The 16,704-nt window shown below is 42.8% G+C and overlaps 2 protein-coding genes across 6 annotated transcripts in view; one reads left to right on the forward strand and one right to left on the reverse strand.

Annotated features, from left to right (window-relative positions):
• The first annotated feature begins 761 nt into the window (after window positions 1–761).
• LOC142107447 (phospholipase A2 homolog otoconin-22) lies at window positions 762–7,762 on the forward strand. The gene is made up of 4 exons (XM_075190882.1): window positions 762–836; window positions 1,460–1,604; window positions 5,638–5,747; window positions 7,032–7,762. Exons 1-4 carry the CDS (start codon window positions 797–799, stop codon window positions 7,178–7,180), a joined length of 444 nt encoding a protein of 147 aa, XP_075046983.1. The 5' UTR covers window positions 762–796; the 3' UTR covers window positions 7,181–7,762.
• A 4,498-nt stretch (window positions 7,763–12,260) lies between these two features.
• Window positions 12,261–16,704, reverse strand: part of ACAP3 (ArfGAP with coiled-coil, ankyrin repeat and PH domains 3) — a 135,041-nt gene continuing 130,597 nt past the window's right edge. For all 5 annotated transcript variants that reach the window (XM_075189741.1, XM_075189738.1, XM_075189740.1 and 2 more), the window contains one exon: window positions 12,261–15,577. In XM_075189741.1, the coding sequence (XP_075045842.1) occupies window positions 15,471–15,577 (107 nt within the window). In that variant the 3' untranslated portion in view covers window positions 12,261–15,470. The remainder of the gene's footprint in view (window positions 15,578–16,704) is intronic.

The raw sequence follows: 16,704 nt of genomic DNA on the forward strand, positions 1-16,704 counted from the left end.
CCGTATACAGTCCCCGACCACAATTAGATACAATTATCATGCCTACCAGGGTCTATATTTCTTTATAAACTACCAGAATGCTTTGTCTACACAAGTGTTGGCTAACCTGTGACACTCCAGGGTGTTGCGAAAGTCCCAGCATGCTTTGCCAACATATAGCAGCTTATTGCTGGAAGGGAATGCTGGGACTTGTAGTTTCGCAACACCTGGAGTGTCACAGGTTAGCCAACACTGGTCTACACCTTCAACAAATGGCTAACATGATATATAGAACATGGTAATCCAGTAGTAGGGATTGTTTTACCAATAAAAAAGATAATGTATTGAATATGATAAGTACATAATACATAATTTTAATTTAAATAAATATTTTGCTTACAGCTATTTATATGTTTGCAGCAGATTCAACAAAATGCAGTAAAATTATTAGGCCAAACCAAACATAAAGTGAATATAATATTATTATATGCTTCTTGGCTTGCCAGATTTTGGGGCGCCAGAGGCTTATAAGCTATGAACAAATAAAGTTCTCAACAAAATTAATAAGTTTTACATTTTCTTAGATGTAACGTCTGTTATTAGAAAGGTTCTACGCAGTTTCATTGTTAATTCCCCCGGCTGTATCAGAGTAATATTAACAAATATAGTGTTTTTTTTGTTTTGTCCCTACTAATTTTCATTGCGGCCCCAGAGTGTAATTATAGTGATTGAAAAGTGGGAGCTGCAGAGTGAAAGGTATTTAAAGAGCGGAGAGACGGAAAGACACAGTTCCTGCAACCAGCACAGAGAACACAAGATGGCAAAGTCTCTCTTAATAGGACTGGCAGTGACAGGCAGTGAGTATACACACAACTATTCCTTATACTATCCTTACAGAATGTAAGCAGAATAATACTTTATATATTTTCATTTGATGTGTTTCAAAAATAAATAGTTGTAATTGCCTGTATAAATGTGTCTTTATGAACCAAACCTAACTGCTAGGGGGGATTTAAATTGGGGGTCTGCAGAGTTATTAAAGGTTAGCTTAATTGAGAGGAGTGTCGTACATACTATGCATGGCTAGTGCAAATAAAGTAATAGATACCAAAGTAACAAAAAAATAAAAAAAGATAAATAGATTAAGGGACAGAGACTAAAACAACTGATGTGAGTTCTCTGTACAGCGCTGCGGAATTAGTGGCGCTATATAAATAAATGGTGATGATGATGATGAATGGATCCTGCAAGCAGACTTGGTAAGACCTTTAGAAGAGCTATGAAAATCCCCGCAATTTACAATATATATTTATCTCTTAATATTTGCAGTTGATAAATACAAAGGAAAAATAGGGATCGTGTGCCTTTAATGACGTACTCTATGGTTTATTGTAAAACTTAAAAAACAATATGGGAGATGGATATAAAGTGGTTTGTAGATTGCGGAATTTACAGTTTAACACGTCGTTTCCTCTCGCAGTCATCGCCCTGGTTACCAGCACCCCAGCACAGTTTGATGAAATGATTAAGGTGACAACCATCATTTATGGCCTGGCTAACTTCTCTGATTACGGCTGTCACTGCGGTGAAAACAACCTAGGGAGGCCCGTGGATGCCATCGACTGGTAAGAAGATTCACTGTACCATGAGTTATATATGATTTGGGGTAGGAGGTTGTTGTAATATTTGGTTGGATAAAATGAGCCTATGTATGTACAATAGTCAGGGCTGCCAAGAGGAATTCAGGGCCCCGGTACAATAAATTCATGGGGCCCCCCTCATAGTTGAGTATGGTAAAAAAAATTGCGCCGCCTGGCTAACACATCAAAATCACTAGGCTCTCAATTCACCCGAGCGTCCCATATGTCCAAGCACTCCTGACTTTCAGGACATCTAGCACGAAAATGTAGTATAGAAAAAATGCAGTGTGTACACAAAGAGTTCAGTCTTGGCCTCCACCTTACATTGGGCACAACACTCACCAAAAATTGACATTGTCCCTACTAGAATCACAACATTTCACATAATGTCCTGCTCTCTCCTACCTGTTCTTCTCACTTTCACCACCTGTTGCTGCATGTTTCTCTAGTTGCGGCTTGTCTGGATCCTGGAATGCTGGGGGCCCTATTTGGAAAAAAAGAGCTACATTTAGATAATTCCAAACAACCCTGGCGTTAAATCAATACCATCCAGGATTAATAATTAGGCCTTCCTCCAGCTCCAATATTACAATAATGTGCCCCTTCATCATCGCCATGCCTTATGATCACACTGCACCCTCCATGCTGCTTTTGCCCCCTTCATCTGGCTCCCCTTCATCACACTATACTATGCTGCTCCCCCCCCCTTTTTTTCAATCCCACTGTGCCATGCCTCCCCCCCCTTTTTAACCCCACTGTGCCATGCTGTCCACCATTTTTTAACCCCACTGTGCCATGCTGACCCCTGTTTATTAACCCCACTGTGCCATGCTGCCCCGTTTTTTAACCCCTTTGTGGCCCCCCTCATTTTTTAACCCCTCTGTCATGCTGCCTCCCCGTCTTTAACCCCTCTGTGCCCCCCTCATTTTTTAACCCCTCTGTCATGCTGCACCCCCTGTTTTTAACCCCTCTGACATGCTGCTTTCCCGTTTTTTAACCCCTTTGTGCTCCCCCTCATTTTTTAACCCCTTTGTCATGCTGCTTCCCCGTTTTTAACCCCTCTGACATGCTGCTTCCCCGTTTTTTAACCCCTCCATGCCCCCCTCATTTTTTAACCCCTCTGACATACTGCTTTTCCATTTTTTAACCCCTCTGTGCTCCCCCTCATTTTTTAACCCCTTTGTCATGCTGCTTTCCTGTTTTTAACCCCTCTGTGCCCCCCTCGTTTTCCTCCCTTCACTTACCTTTTCTCCTTTCTTGGTCTTCTCTGCTGCTCTGTGCTGCATTGCTCCAGACTGACTGTATGCTGGGCATGACATGATGACATCACACCCGGCATTCAGACAGTCTGAATAGAGCACAGAGCAGCAGAGAGGAGGGATGCCGGCTCCGCGATCATAGGAGTATGTTTTTTCTTTTTTTAAACTAGCCTGCTCCCCCCACCAACGACCGAGCATCCCCCCCCCGCCGCAAAAAAAAAAAAGAAAAGGAAAAAAAAAAATCAGCAGCGCAAGGGCCCGGGCTGGGCCCCCTGACATGCTGGGCCCGGGTAATTAGTACCCGCTCCCCCCCCCCCCCTCTCGGCGGCCCTGACAATAGTCATTGTTTTCCCTCCTTCTAGATCTTCATCCCATGCTGATCTCTCTATCACTGTTAACAACACCACCATCTCTTCCGTTTCCCAACTACGCTGCCTGGGAGTCGCCCAGAACTCTTACCTCTCCTTTGCCCCCCACATTCAATCTTTCGCCCAATCCTGTCACTCCCAACTCCTCAACATCGCCCGCATCCGGCCCCTCCTATCTCAGGATGCCACGAAAACCATTATCCATGCACTCACTATTTCCCGTCTTGATTATTGCAACCTTCTCCCACCCTGCCCCCCTCAAGTCTATACTTAATGCGGCTGCGAGGATTATCTTCCCTTCACGCCGCTCCTCTTCTGCCTCCCCTCTCTGCCTCGCCTTACACTGGCTCTCCTTCCCCTACAGAACCCTTTTCAATCTCCTCACCCTCTCCTACAAGTCCTCTCCCACTCTACTGTCCCATACATCTCCAATCTTCTCTCCATTCATACTCCCTTCCGTTCCCTGCGATTGGCCAATGATCATCTCCTCTCCTCCACTCTGAACACCTCTTCCCATTCCAGAATCCAAGATTTCTCTCGGGCTTCCCCCTCCACTGGAATAACCTCCCACACTCTGATTGTCCCCTAACCTAATCCCCCAGATCATCTCCTCAAAGGCCTCTGCCTACTACACTGCTTTAGGGTAGATCACTATTGGTAATCCTGTATATAGGACTTCAGAACTGCACTTTTACTTAAAATTTTACTTATTTAAGCTTGTCAAAACATAATATGAAACCACTGTTTTAGATCTAGTATGTTTTTTTCAACAAATTGAAATAAATTCAAATTAAGCTATGGCTTAAGGTGACAGGATTACAATAGGAAGCATTTACTGTAAGATGTTACAACATGGCTGACATATGGTTACAGAAATATGTGCGCAGATGGAAAAGTAACACTTGCAGTTAGGAAACATTAACACAGCGTCAAATAATGATTGGTATATATTGCTTTGTATATTACTGATATGATGGCTCTAAAAGCTAATTTTTCACTCGCCTTCTCGATCGTCTCACACCTCACATTACAGTATGTGAGGGGTGAGACGATGGAGAAGGAGAGGGCATCTAAGCAGATGGATTCTGGGTATATTGATACTATGCACAAATGTCAGCATTTCCCAGGGACTCTCTCAATGAATGTCCTTATCTTGCCTGGTTGCTGAGATCTGCCGACGGAGAATGGAAGCCGTTCAACAGCTTCATTAACACCCTGCGTCTCTTCCCTTTGTCCTGTGTGTAACCGGGAGAGAGTGCAGGCCGCAAGAGATCCACTGAGCCTGTTAGGGGTCCAAGGATAACGACCAAGCGTTTGGGGCCCTGAATTAGGAACAAACTTTCAAACATTGTGCCAGGATACGTCACACAGTTTGAGTTGATCATATGGTGAAGGGCACCCCCCAGCATGAAAAAATGCCCTCAGGTGTTGGCACCAATGCTAATAGTAACCAACCCCTACTTGTACTTAAACAGTGAGGTTTTGATATCAATAGTGAACTCCAGACAATCAGAGTTTACTGTATAGGAAACACAAACCAAGTGCTGGAACCGATAACAGAGCAGGTGGTCCCATTATAGTATTACAGCCTAAGCGAAGAGGTAGTGTGTGAATTCTCTGATCCAGGGGTTAGTATTACACTTACGGGCACAGGATCATAGGGGTGTGAGTAACACTGGGCTGCATGTGGTGGGCATCAGACTGCTGCCATAGTATTGTCCATTGTGGGCATGAGGCTGTATAAGCTGTGCATGCACCTGTGGTAGGTATTGGCAGCATGGTGGCTCAGTGGTTAGCACTTCTGCCTCACAGCACTGGGGTCATGAGTTCAATTCCCCACCATGGCCTTATCTGTGAGGAGTTTGTATGTTCTCCCCGTGTTTGCGTGGGTTTCCTCCGGGTGCTCCGGTTTCCTCCCACACTCCAAAAACATACTGGTAGGTTAATTGGCTGCTATCAAATTGACCCTAGTCTGCATGTGTGAGTGTGTGTATATGTTAGGGAATTTAAGCTCCAATGGGGCAGGGACTGATGTGAGTTCTCTGTACAGCGCTGCGGAATCAGTGGCGCTATATAAATAAATGGTAATAATAATATTGGGCTGTATACGCTGGACAAATGGATCTACTATGTGTTTATTTGTCTTGCCATTTTGCACATGCAGCTTATTATTAGCTGTATCCTGTGTGATGTACTAAGTCTATGACACAATTTGAAGGGTTAGTGAAAAGATTTCACAATAAGATATATGATGAAGTTTTTAGTGTTTGTCTGGTCTTTTTCAAGCTGATGTTAAACAAATGATTATTCTGCCTTATACCCTGTCACAGTCAGGTGTCAGAGCACAGGGTAACACACTATAAAGTGACACATGAACTATATACTATCTAGGTGCTGCCACGAGAAGGATTGCTGTTATAACGATGCAGAACTTAGAGGCTGTAACCCGCTGACTCAAATTTACCGTTTCTATCCTGAGGAGGAGCAGAAGGTGAAATGCTGTAAGTATCTGGCAAGGACATCATACATGTTTTATTTTGTTGTGTTGGGAATTATCTTCTTTACAAGTATGTTTCACTGTACAGGGTGAGTGTTACGCTTGCAAGTTGTTTTTTTCATGTTACTGTTACAGTAAATACATTACATTTTCTGTTTATTTTTATTTACAATGATGCACAGAAAACCATGAATGTGGGCTCTCCCTTTCTTCAGGTCCCCCCTCAAAAAAACACATATATCCCAGCTTAATTAAAAATGAGGGAGTCTTGGGGAGGGGGGGGGGGGAAGAGGTGGACACGAGGGGGCGGGGCTCAGGGAATCGCGTCATCTTGGCCCCCCTCCCGTGACGTAATGACGCAAACACATCATTTTACCGCCGGGGTGGGCCAAAATAATGCGATTCCTGGAGGCTCAAAATCTGCCCACTTCATGGGCAGATGCGGGAGAATTGCCAGTTCTCCCGGGAGTCTGGGAGACCTACCCGGAATTTGGGAGTCTCCCGGACGTTCTGGAAGAGTTGGCAAGGATGGTATTTTCATTTATTTATATAGCGCCAATCATATTACACAGCATTGTACTCAAGTCCATGAAAACATGGGGAGAGTATATATCGTGACGGGATCACGTCCTGTCCCACTGTCGGGGACTTGCAATATATACGAGATTAAAATCACACATATAAACTTATAACTAAACCAACAGAACTATCTATAATGAAAATAATTTACAACATTCTATTAAATAAGGCAATAAACACATATTTCTGGTGACTTTCTCTATAATCACTTGATGGCAGAAGCTATTTAGCACTGAGTGGTGGAAACGCCTGTCACTTCACTGACCATTGAGAATTTTTGCACATGATGATTCTCAAAAAGAGTTATCAGCATACAATTAGTAGAGCTTAATTATTAGCATGTGATTTGTGCTTAATTGTGCTGTAACCTATAGCAACCAATCAAATCACAGCTTCCATTGTTCTACAGCAGTATACAAAGTGAAAGCTGACACCTGATTGGTTAGTATGCGTTCCATCACATTTGTGCACACAGCACCAAGTTTTTAGAAAAGCATAATTCCAGGTATAAAGGAGAGCTCAGTAAAAATAGCTCAGCTCTCATAAAATGAGATGAATTATAACAATCCAGCCGTAAAGTGTGGCATGCAGACTAATCAAAGTACTGTATTCAGTCAGTAAAACGAGAGGAGACCTTTCACCCGTTCTGTGATCAGCTGATAATGGTGATATACTGTGACCATATATATATATATATTTCTGCCCACAGTGAAAGCTCGTGATCGCTGTGAGAAGATGATCTGCGAGTGCGATGAAAAGGCTGCAAACTGTTTCCGGAAGGAGTTGGAAGATTATAATATTTATTTCCGTAATTTCTCTTCCCTGGGGGTCTGCAGAGGACCCCGGCCTTTCTGCTAATGGAAACGTCACCCCCCATTGACTTGTGGACGCTGGAACGCAGATATCGCTTAGTAGAGTTAGTCATTAGTAGTCCACACAGGCCAAGTATACGGGGGGGGAATTATTTATTCCATGTTAGGGCGGTTGAAAGCTGTAGCTAAAAACAAGGCATTGTATACTTATTGTAGTTATAATGAGTTTGAGGCCTAGTGGTTCTCACAGTACTACGCAGAGGTTTGGTGGAGCAGAGATAGATGAGATAGGCGATTGTGTCAATCTGGTATTACTAGTGATCAATTTGTCTATGCTCCTGTGCAGAGGTCCTTTTCAGGGCGATAGAGATACTTGACATTGGAACGGCAGCCATTTTTAGCGTTACTCCTCTCGAGTGAGACATAGCAACACACTAGCAAGATACACAACCATTTTGTTTCAGAAGTTATTTAGGAGTAAATATATATATATATATATATATATAGTACAGTGATGTAAAGTGCACATATTTTGTCCGTTACTAATGTAAAAAGGGAAGCCCAGGTTAAACTCATTATTTTAGACTACAAGAAGTGAATAAGTCTTGACCTAATAAATGAAGTGTCAAAGAACAATGGCTGTTTTATTGTATTACTAAGTGAAATGCTTAATTAAACTCTGTGGGGTAGACTTTTGAAACCTAAAAAGGAAAAGTGGAGATATTGCCAATAGCAACCAATCAGATCCTAGCTATCATTTATTTAACACATTCAATAAAATGATAGCTAGAATCTGATTGGTTGCCATGGAAAGCACCTCAACTTTTCCTTTTTAGAAGGCTTGATAAATCTACCACACTGACTAGAATTATTGTGTGATTAAAGTGCATTGAATTGGTTTTCCAGATACGTTTCTGGATCTCAGTTGCTGCTCTTGTATTGTAATCGTAGTTGCCATACTCTGCTAGACCTTTGGGACACTCCCAAATTTCTAGGAGCTCCCCCAGACTCCCAGGAGAGCAGGGCACCGTCCTGTGTCCTGAACACCCCACCTAAAAGGAGGAGGCATGTGAAATTAGGCCAACGTCTCACAAAAACAAATGCTACGTATCTGGTAAAAATTCTGCAGGAACCATTTGTTATATACATTGTTATATACATATATACTTAAAATGCAAACATTTATCATGTTTTGCAAAGCACCCGAAATGCTATCTGCATAAAATACTATTGTATCTATTCAGCAGCTGTGTGTGTATGCCAGGGTAATGGAAATAACTCCTGCTGATGATATAAATCCATGACTGAAGAGCACATAAAAGATCAACATCACTCGTGTTAATATGCCGAGAGGTGAGGGTGGCATTTTCTGCACAAAAGTACATGAAAATGTATTAAATCCATTTGGCATGGATATATCATATATAATATTAAAACTCGATTGTGGAGTCACCCAGTCACTCTTCCTTCTGGCACAAACTGGTTCAAGGTCTCAACAAGATTCTAAAATGTGGTTACTCCCATTGATCAGGATATTTGACCACAGATGAACTAGAGCTATGTTCAGGTTTGTGTTGGTAATTGTGCACATACAGTGCAGTGCGATTAGCACACGGTTCTTCACCCGCAGGTCAAAAACTAAGGCAAAACCATTCCTATAAATACATTGTGTATTACCAACAAACTACTTATAAATCACGCGTCAATATCATTCTGTAAGCCTCCTGGTTTAATAATCTCAATAGATCCGTTCACATAGAATCTAGTCCAAATTATGGCACAAGTCTAAAACATATTAAATTACATTTTAAAAAGACCCCTTTTGAGGAGGGGGAGGGGAGTGAGGCTTGGTGATTAATTGCGTTGGGTTGGCACCTAAACCAGGGGGATCTCTCCGAAGTTTAGCGACTAGGTCTCCAGGCCCACAGATGTCCTCATAAGGCAACAGACATCCATACACTCACAAGATGATTGGATTTGGCTGGTGCAGGGCCTCACACTTGTTCATGGTCTGATTGTGGCTTTTGAGTTTGACTGATTTAGGTTCTACTGCTCCAAACTAATTTATGATTTGAAGCTCAAAGCTCACTATTAAAACAGAAGATGTTAAACTAAACTTCAAAATGTTCCCAGTTTGAGCTTAAATGACTACATCATATAGTATTTTTGCTAAGTTTGAACAGAGAACGTTACTGTGTTTGAGTCCAAAGTTCAAATTTGCCATTCACACAGAAAACCGTTAATAGAATGTAGCCCTTAAATCTTGAATTTAGTATATCTAAATTTGATCATTTTCAAACCGTAGAGCTGATCTGGTTGGAGAAATACTTTGAAACAAATTCAAACTTATCTATACAGCACCTAGAGACCCACATGGGACAACAGGGAGAGGCAGACACTAGCTTTAACACCACTATTAAAGACATACAGGGGTATATTTATAAATGGTGGAGACAACGAGCGTTTTCCACAGCCATAGACTGGGGGTTTTGTTTTCAGACAGCTTCCCATAGCCAATGGGATAAGATAGGGATGTCCTTTTTCTCCTCTGATGGTTTCTCTATCTATCTAAACAATGGTCCAGCTGGTCCACTCCAAACCATTGTTGGACCTTGAGGCAGGAGATCATGAATATAAAAGCTCTCTATTTGCTGATGACACTGTTCTCTATTACCAGACCCATGCTCTCTCCTTCAAATCTATGTCTGTCTGTGAGTGTGTGTCTATATTAGGGAATTTAGATTGTAAGCTCCAATGGGGCAGGGACTGATGTGAATGAGTCCTCTGTACAGCGCTGCGGAATTAGTGGCGCTATATAAATAAATGATGATGATGATGATATAAATTTCTCTCGCAATGTTCAGAAATATCATTCAAAATAAATTTCAACAAATCAGAGGCGCTCAACATATACGTTCCATTTAATGCAGCTAAACGGCTACAATTAATGTCAAATTTAAATGGCACAAAGGTAGAAATTTGTAGCTCCACAAAGGAGAAATTAGTGGATGCAAATTATTCAGCATTCTCATTTTCCATCTAAATAAATGTCTGTAAAATATTGTCCTCTTGTTAACATTATATCATTTGGCTTTGAATGAAAACATGATACAGTACAAGGCAATATATAGGCCAAAGCAAGAATCCATTGCTTCTTCCACCTTGCTCTCACGCTCCCTCCTGTGGCCACAGAGAGGAATACATCACAACTATATTCATTCTTTTTCTTATTCAAATTATTCCGCAACTAAAGCAACAGGACACTGGAGGGCATTCTGAAATGGGTAAAAGGCATTATTTCCTTTACTTGACATTCATATAGAGTCAGTGTCTGCATTAGTGCATGTAGAAAATACTAGTATGTAATGTGACACTATTTATTTTATTCAAATATCACCCGTTTTCAGGCATCCTGATAAGGCCTAGAAGAGAGAGAGAAAACGAGGGTGGGGGGGGAAGAGAGAGAGAGAACGAGGGTGGGGGGGGAAAGAGAGAGAACGAGGGTGGGGGGGGAAAGAGAGAGAGAGAACGAGGGTGGGGGGGAAGAGAGAGAGAACGAGGGTGGGGGGGAAGAGAGAGAGAGAGAACGAGAGAGAGAGGGAGAGGATGAGAGAGAGGACGAGAGAGAGGGAGAGGACGAGAGAGAGGGAGAGAGGACGAGAGAGAGAGGGAGAGAGGACGAGAGAGAGGACGAGAGAGAGAGGGAGAGAGGACGAGAGAGGGAGAGAGGACGAGAGAGAGGACGAGGGAGAGAGGACGAGAGAGAGGACGAGGGAGAGAGGACGAGAGAGAGAGAGAGAGAGAGGACGAGAGAACGAGAGAGAGAGGGAGAGAGGACGAGAGAGAGAGGGAGAGAGAACGAGAGAGAGAGGGAGAGAGAACGAGAGAGAGAGGGAGAGAGAACGAGAGAGAGAGGGAGAGGACGAGAGAGAGGACGAGAGAGAGGGAGAGGACGAGAGAGAGGGAGAGAGGACGAGAGAGAGAGGGAGAGAGGACGAGAGAGAGGACGAGAGAGAGAGGGAGAGAGGACGAGAGAGAGAGGGAGAGAGGACGAGAGAGAGGACGAGGGAGAGAGGACGAGAGAGAGAGAGAGAGAGAGAGAGAGGACGAGAGAGAGAGGGAGAGAGGACGAGAGAGAGAGGACGAGAGAGAGAGAGAGAGAGAGAGAGAGGACGAGAGAGAGAGAGAGAGGACGAGAGAGAGAGGGAGAGAGGACGAGAGAGAGAGGACGAGAGAGAGAGAGAGAGAGAGAGGACGAGAGAGAGAGAGAGAGAGAGGACGAGAGAGAGAGAGAGGACGAGAGAGAGAGGACGAGAGAGAGAGAGAGAGGACGAGAGAGAGAGAGAGAGAGGACGAGAGAGAGAGAGAGAGAGAGAGAGAGGACGAGAGAGAGAGAGAGAGAGAGAGAGAGAGAACGAGAGAGAGGGGGAGAGAACGAGAGAGAGGGGGAGAGAACGAGAGAGAGAGAGAGAGAACGAGAGAGAGAGAGAGAGAGAGAGAGAGAGAACGAGAGAGAGAGAGAGAGAGAGAGAGAGAACGAGAGAGAGAGAGAGAGAGAACGAGAGAGAGAGAGAGAGAGAACGAGAGAGAGAGAGAACGAGAGAGAGAGAGAGAACGAGAGAGAGAGAGAGAGAGAACGAGGGGGAGAGAACGAGGGGGAGAGAACGAGAGAGAGGGGGAGAGAACGAGAGAGAGAGGGGAGAGAACGAGAGAGAGAGGGGAGAGAACGAGAGAGAGGGGGAGAGAACGAGAGAGAGGGGGAGAGAACGAGAGAGAGGGGGAGAGAACGAGAGAGAGGGAGAGAACGAGAGAGGGGGGGAGAGAACGAGAGAGAGAGAACGAGAGAGAGGGAGAGAGAGAACGAGAGAGAGAACGAGAGAGAGAACGAGAGAGAGAACGAGAGAGAGGGAGAGAGAACGAGAGAGAGAACGAGAGAGAGAGAGGGGGGAAGAGAGAGAACGAGAGAGAGAACGAGAGAGAGAGAGGGGGGAAGAGAGAGAACGAGAGAGAGAGAGAACGAGAGAGAGAACGAGAGAGAGAACGAGAGAGAGAACGAGAGAGAGAACGAGAGAGAGAGAACGAGAGAGAGAGAACAAGAGAAAATAAGACAATAAAAAACCTTAGGATTTCAACTTCATCCAGTCTTTTATTTCATTCTTCATTTATTCATTGGATTTCAGCTTTATTAAATAATACATTTTTGCCATAAGATATATTACTTAGCATTAAACCATTTCTGTACATGGCATCCTTCAACAGCAACAAATAAAGCAATAAACTGTGAGGAATATACCAGCATATCCTCACCATACATTATATGGATGGCTGAGCGCGGGTGAACAGTATAATGCATGTGTATTATACCGAGCAAGCCATGCATTACACAAATGTCAGCATTACCTAGTAACATAGAGGAAGGACTTCAGCGTGAAGGAGGTAGGCGGTCTATGAAGTGTACCTGTCACCTACATACAGGGGAGGCAGAGCAAACATTCACGAGAATACAGTCTTTGTCTTTGTGAGAACTTGTAACACATTGAGGATAATATATTACCCTGAAAGGAGGAAATACAGTAGTGACATTTACATTGTTTTGCTATTGATGCCACAAAGTGTGCAATATACAAACCTTTGCTCTTAAGGGGGCCTATTTATCAAGCCTTAAACAATGCGGAAATTTAACAAATGCCCAAGGAAGATATCTCCTGCATTAGGCCAAGTACCGCATAATACTGCGGTCACCATGGGGATTGTGGTCTGGTTAAATTTCCGAAGCTTCGCTTTTTGGAGACTGAAGCCGATGTCTAATCGTTAGCCATTCAAGCCTGTGGGGAGATCATCACTGAAGAGGGATCTCTAGATCCCTGGCAGCCATCGTACTCTCCCCTTTGTTGAGTAACGGAATTGTAGCTTGCGCGACTCTCGGTCACAACCCGGAGTGGTCATTAGAACGGAGTCATCGCTGGGACAGCCTCCAATCGGATACGCTGTTCCGACTTAACTTTAATGGTTAGTTGCTCCATTACGTCTGTTATCGCTGTGATGACAGATTATACTTAACGGGGCAAAAAGGCGAAGAATGTTAAATAGGCCCCACGGTCTTTAGGAGATAGGTATACATTGCCAAGCCTTTACATAGTAGAGTCCGTTATCTTGTGGGCTGTACCAATAGGTATGAGGATGTAGCCGTTCAAATCACTAGTACATATTTAATTCATAGGCTATAATCTCATCAAAATAAGCTCATATTGGCTACTTCACTGTGTGCTGGCCATGGATTTAAATACAGTAAGTTCCACTTTGCAGTGCAACAATACATATCAGCGGTTGTAGTTTGGTGATACTCGCTGGTAAAAACTCACTAAATGTCTAAATCCAGTTCTCTGTAATAAATGGTGGCTTGATCAGGTCTTAGAACGTTCATCCTTCTTTGGGATAGAAAGAAAATGGCAAAACTCTGAAGCCATGGTCTTGGGCTTTCTATCAGTGACCATAGCAATGGTAATTGCTGTCATGTGGTTTACATGAAATAACACGTTCTATAAAGTGAAATATGTTTATCTTGATGAAATTCATTGCTTGAATATACAGTCGTCATCTTCTGATTTCCAGCCTTACCATAACAATGGGTGCTAGATGCTTAGATAAATCTGCCTCTAACATCAATGCTTCGATAACAGCCTATTCAGTTATACACAGCGGGCCGGTGTCATTAACGAGGGCAAAGCAAAAGAAAAAAAGAGAGTCAATTTTCTCCTGGACAAACCATGTCACAATGCAAGGGGTGCAAATCAGTTTATTGTTTTGCACATAAGTTAAATACTGGTTGCTTTTTCAAATAGCACACAAAAAAATACTTGGCTTTATTTTGACACTGAAATTTAAAGTTGATCTAGGACATGCTTTACCACAACTATAAATCTGTCCCCACATTTTAAAATTAACCTCCCCCTCCAATGCAACATGGTTTTGCCCAGGTGCAAATTTACTCGTTTTTTGCTTTACTTGCCTTAATGACTCAGACCCAGACCCAGTATATGTAATGTACGGTCATTAGGACATATCTGTCTTCACAGTATATTACACACCCTTCCGATTTCCACAGGACTGTCCCGATTTCCTGCGGCCAAAAGGTGATGCTCTGCACTGATTTTCTATTTGGGAATGATATGAGCAGGAGAGCGATATCTTCAAGTCAGGTCTGATTCCACCACAGAACAACTATTCATCTACTTTCCGATTTTTCAGACAATGGTTCAAGATTCACAGATTCTGATTCTGGAGATTGATGGCATTCCTTGGACTTTCCTGACAATCAACTAAACCGCCGTACTCTGTATATAGTACATACTGTCACATAGTCTTTACCTGGACCAGCCAGAGAAGCAAGGGGCAGTATATAGTAACCTAAAATAGTCTAGGTGGCTCCAGTATCGGACTTGTAGGAAGACACCAACAGGAAGATGGAATGTTGAGACTCATGGGACAATATAGGAGATATGGGAGTGTGAGTCTTCTCAAACACCAAACTGAAAATAATATATTTGTAACATAATAGGGGATGTAAATAGAAACTGGTACACAAGCAACTGTGCAAACAAAATGTGCTGTAACCCATAGCAACCAAGCAGGTTCCATTATTTTGCAACACAAAAGGGCTGACATTTGACACCTCTTGCAGTGATGTCACTGGTTCCTAGTGAATTGATTGGCTGCATTCACGTGACTTTCACTTCAGCCTAAAAAAAAAAAAAAAAGATTGCCGACTTAACGAAAACTATACAAAGTGGAAGATCTTCATATTCACGCTGCACATTATAATTTTTCACCTGGATGCTGATAAAATACTAAGGAATCCAATCTGGACATTTCACAAAAATGAAAATTAGAAATCCTAGATTAAAAGTTGAAAGAGAACACAAATTCCTAGCTAACAGTGGTTATTTTACAAAGTCCATCTCACTACGAGGTGACTCGTTTAGCAAATTCGGATTTCTCAGACATTTCCAAAATCCAGACTGATAAAATGTAACTGTCTGCAGACACGGTGTGCGTCCATAAATATATCTCTATACAAGCAGAACGGATTTTCGGAAAACACTGTGGTGCGGTGCCTCTTTAATAACCAGAGGAACCAAAAGGTTATATGAGAAGTTTCTGAAGTTCATCAAGCTCCAGCATTCGGCTGCGAGGACTGTAGTGGTTTAACCAGTGCCTTCATTCTTCTGGTGATCTATCTGGTTAGTCCTCCTCCAAATGATCGTGTTCTTCTGGAATTAACTCTTTTACGAAGATCATAGAAAATAGTTCCTTCAAATAAGACGCCTCTGTATCCACTATCGGCAAGAGTGGCTGAAATGAACGCTTCGTCGGCTCAACTTTTCTGGGTTGTTGGATGCCATGTGTGAAAATTCACGGAAAATATCCAAATAAGTGGTGTCACCTGCAAAGCAATGGAACGAAAATAAAATAAAATGGCCAAATGAAAGAAGGACTACATCTGCCCCTTTGAATCATTTTTCGGAACTACTTTATTAATCATTGTCAATGCAATCACATAACCAAAAATATATGCACAAGAGACCGATAAATTCTGACACGGATATGTAGATGTATATAATAAACAACTTAACCCATGCATGATACTCATGCATTCTAGTCAAATCAAGCTACTTAAGGTGTTAAAAAGGTTCTTGTCATGCATTTGGGCCTAGCCCAGGCCTCCTCAGGGGAAGAGCGTTACTTCCCGACGTAAGCGCCCTTTTTTAACGTGGTTTTGTCCACATGTCACAACCTCATCATTCTTCTCCATCACCTCATCCTTCATCGCCACATCCTTAATCTCCATCGTCTTACTGTTCTAAAACCTCTCGATACACGTTTCTGCTAAACACCTTATCGCTGTGCTCAATCAGTCTTCCTTGAAGGGCAGTATTCATAGCCTGCACTTTCACATCACTGCTTCTCCATACTCGTGAAAATGTGACATACAATTGTCCATGACCAAACACAGGCTCTGGTGAATAAATACCCACACGGTCAAGAGTTTGAGCCCTCAACTGGTAAATTTAGCCTTTACTACCCCTCCCACAGGGGGAAGGGGGGGTGATGGAAGTTAACTGACTTCACTATTATAATTTTTTTGTCAAATAATGTCAGTATACCAAATTTCAGGTCAATTGGATGAGCCCTTTCTGAGAAAATAGTTTTTTCCACACACACTAACACACGCCGCTAGGCCTATATATATTAGATTGGTTGCCTGGGCTGACCTATTAAATCTACAGTCTAGAGGTACTTGTAATAATATGGAAGATGAGGCTATATATTGGCAAAGCATGCTGGGACTTGTAGTTTCACAACACCTGGAGTGTCACAGGTTAGCCAACACTGTGGTAGGCTATGGCACCATTCAGTTACCTGCCCCAGATATTAGTCAACTTGCTCCATCTAAAATTTGTCCCTGGAAAACCGTGTTCGGAAAGCAGCAAAGCCCAGATCATCCATTTAAGAGGGGGACATTTTTTTAATCACTATGTTTGGCGATTAATGTTTGGTGATGAAAGTTCT

Source organism: Mixophyes fleayi, chromosome 11, assembly GCF_038048845.1.
Source record: "Mixophyes fleayi isolate aMixFle1 chromosome 11, aMixFle1.hap1, whole genome shotgun sequence".
NCBI lineage: Eukaryota > Metazoa > Chordata > Amphibia > Anura > Limnodynastidae > Mixophyes > Mixophyes fleayi.

Excerpts from the sequence above, each read along its gene's own strand:
- LOC142107447 (XM_075190882.1), top strand. The coding sequence starts at position 797 with ATGGCAAAGTCTCTCTTAATAGGACTGGCAGTGACAGGCA. Across the intron at positions 837-1,459 it reads AGGACTGGCAGTGACAGGCA|TCATCGCCCTGGTTACCAGC; the intron begins GTGAGTATACAC and ends TTCCTCTCGCAG. Across the intron at positions 5,748-7,031 it reads GGAGCAGAAGGTGAAATGCT|TGAAAGCTCGTGATCGCTGT; the intron begins GTAAGTATCTGG and ends TTCTGCCCACAG.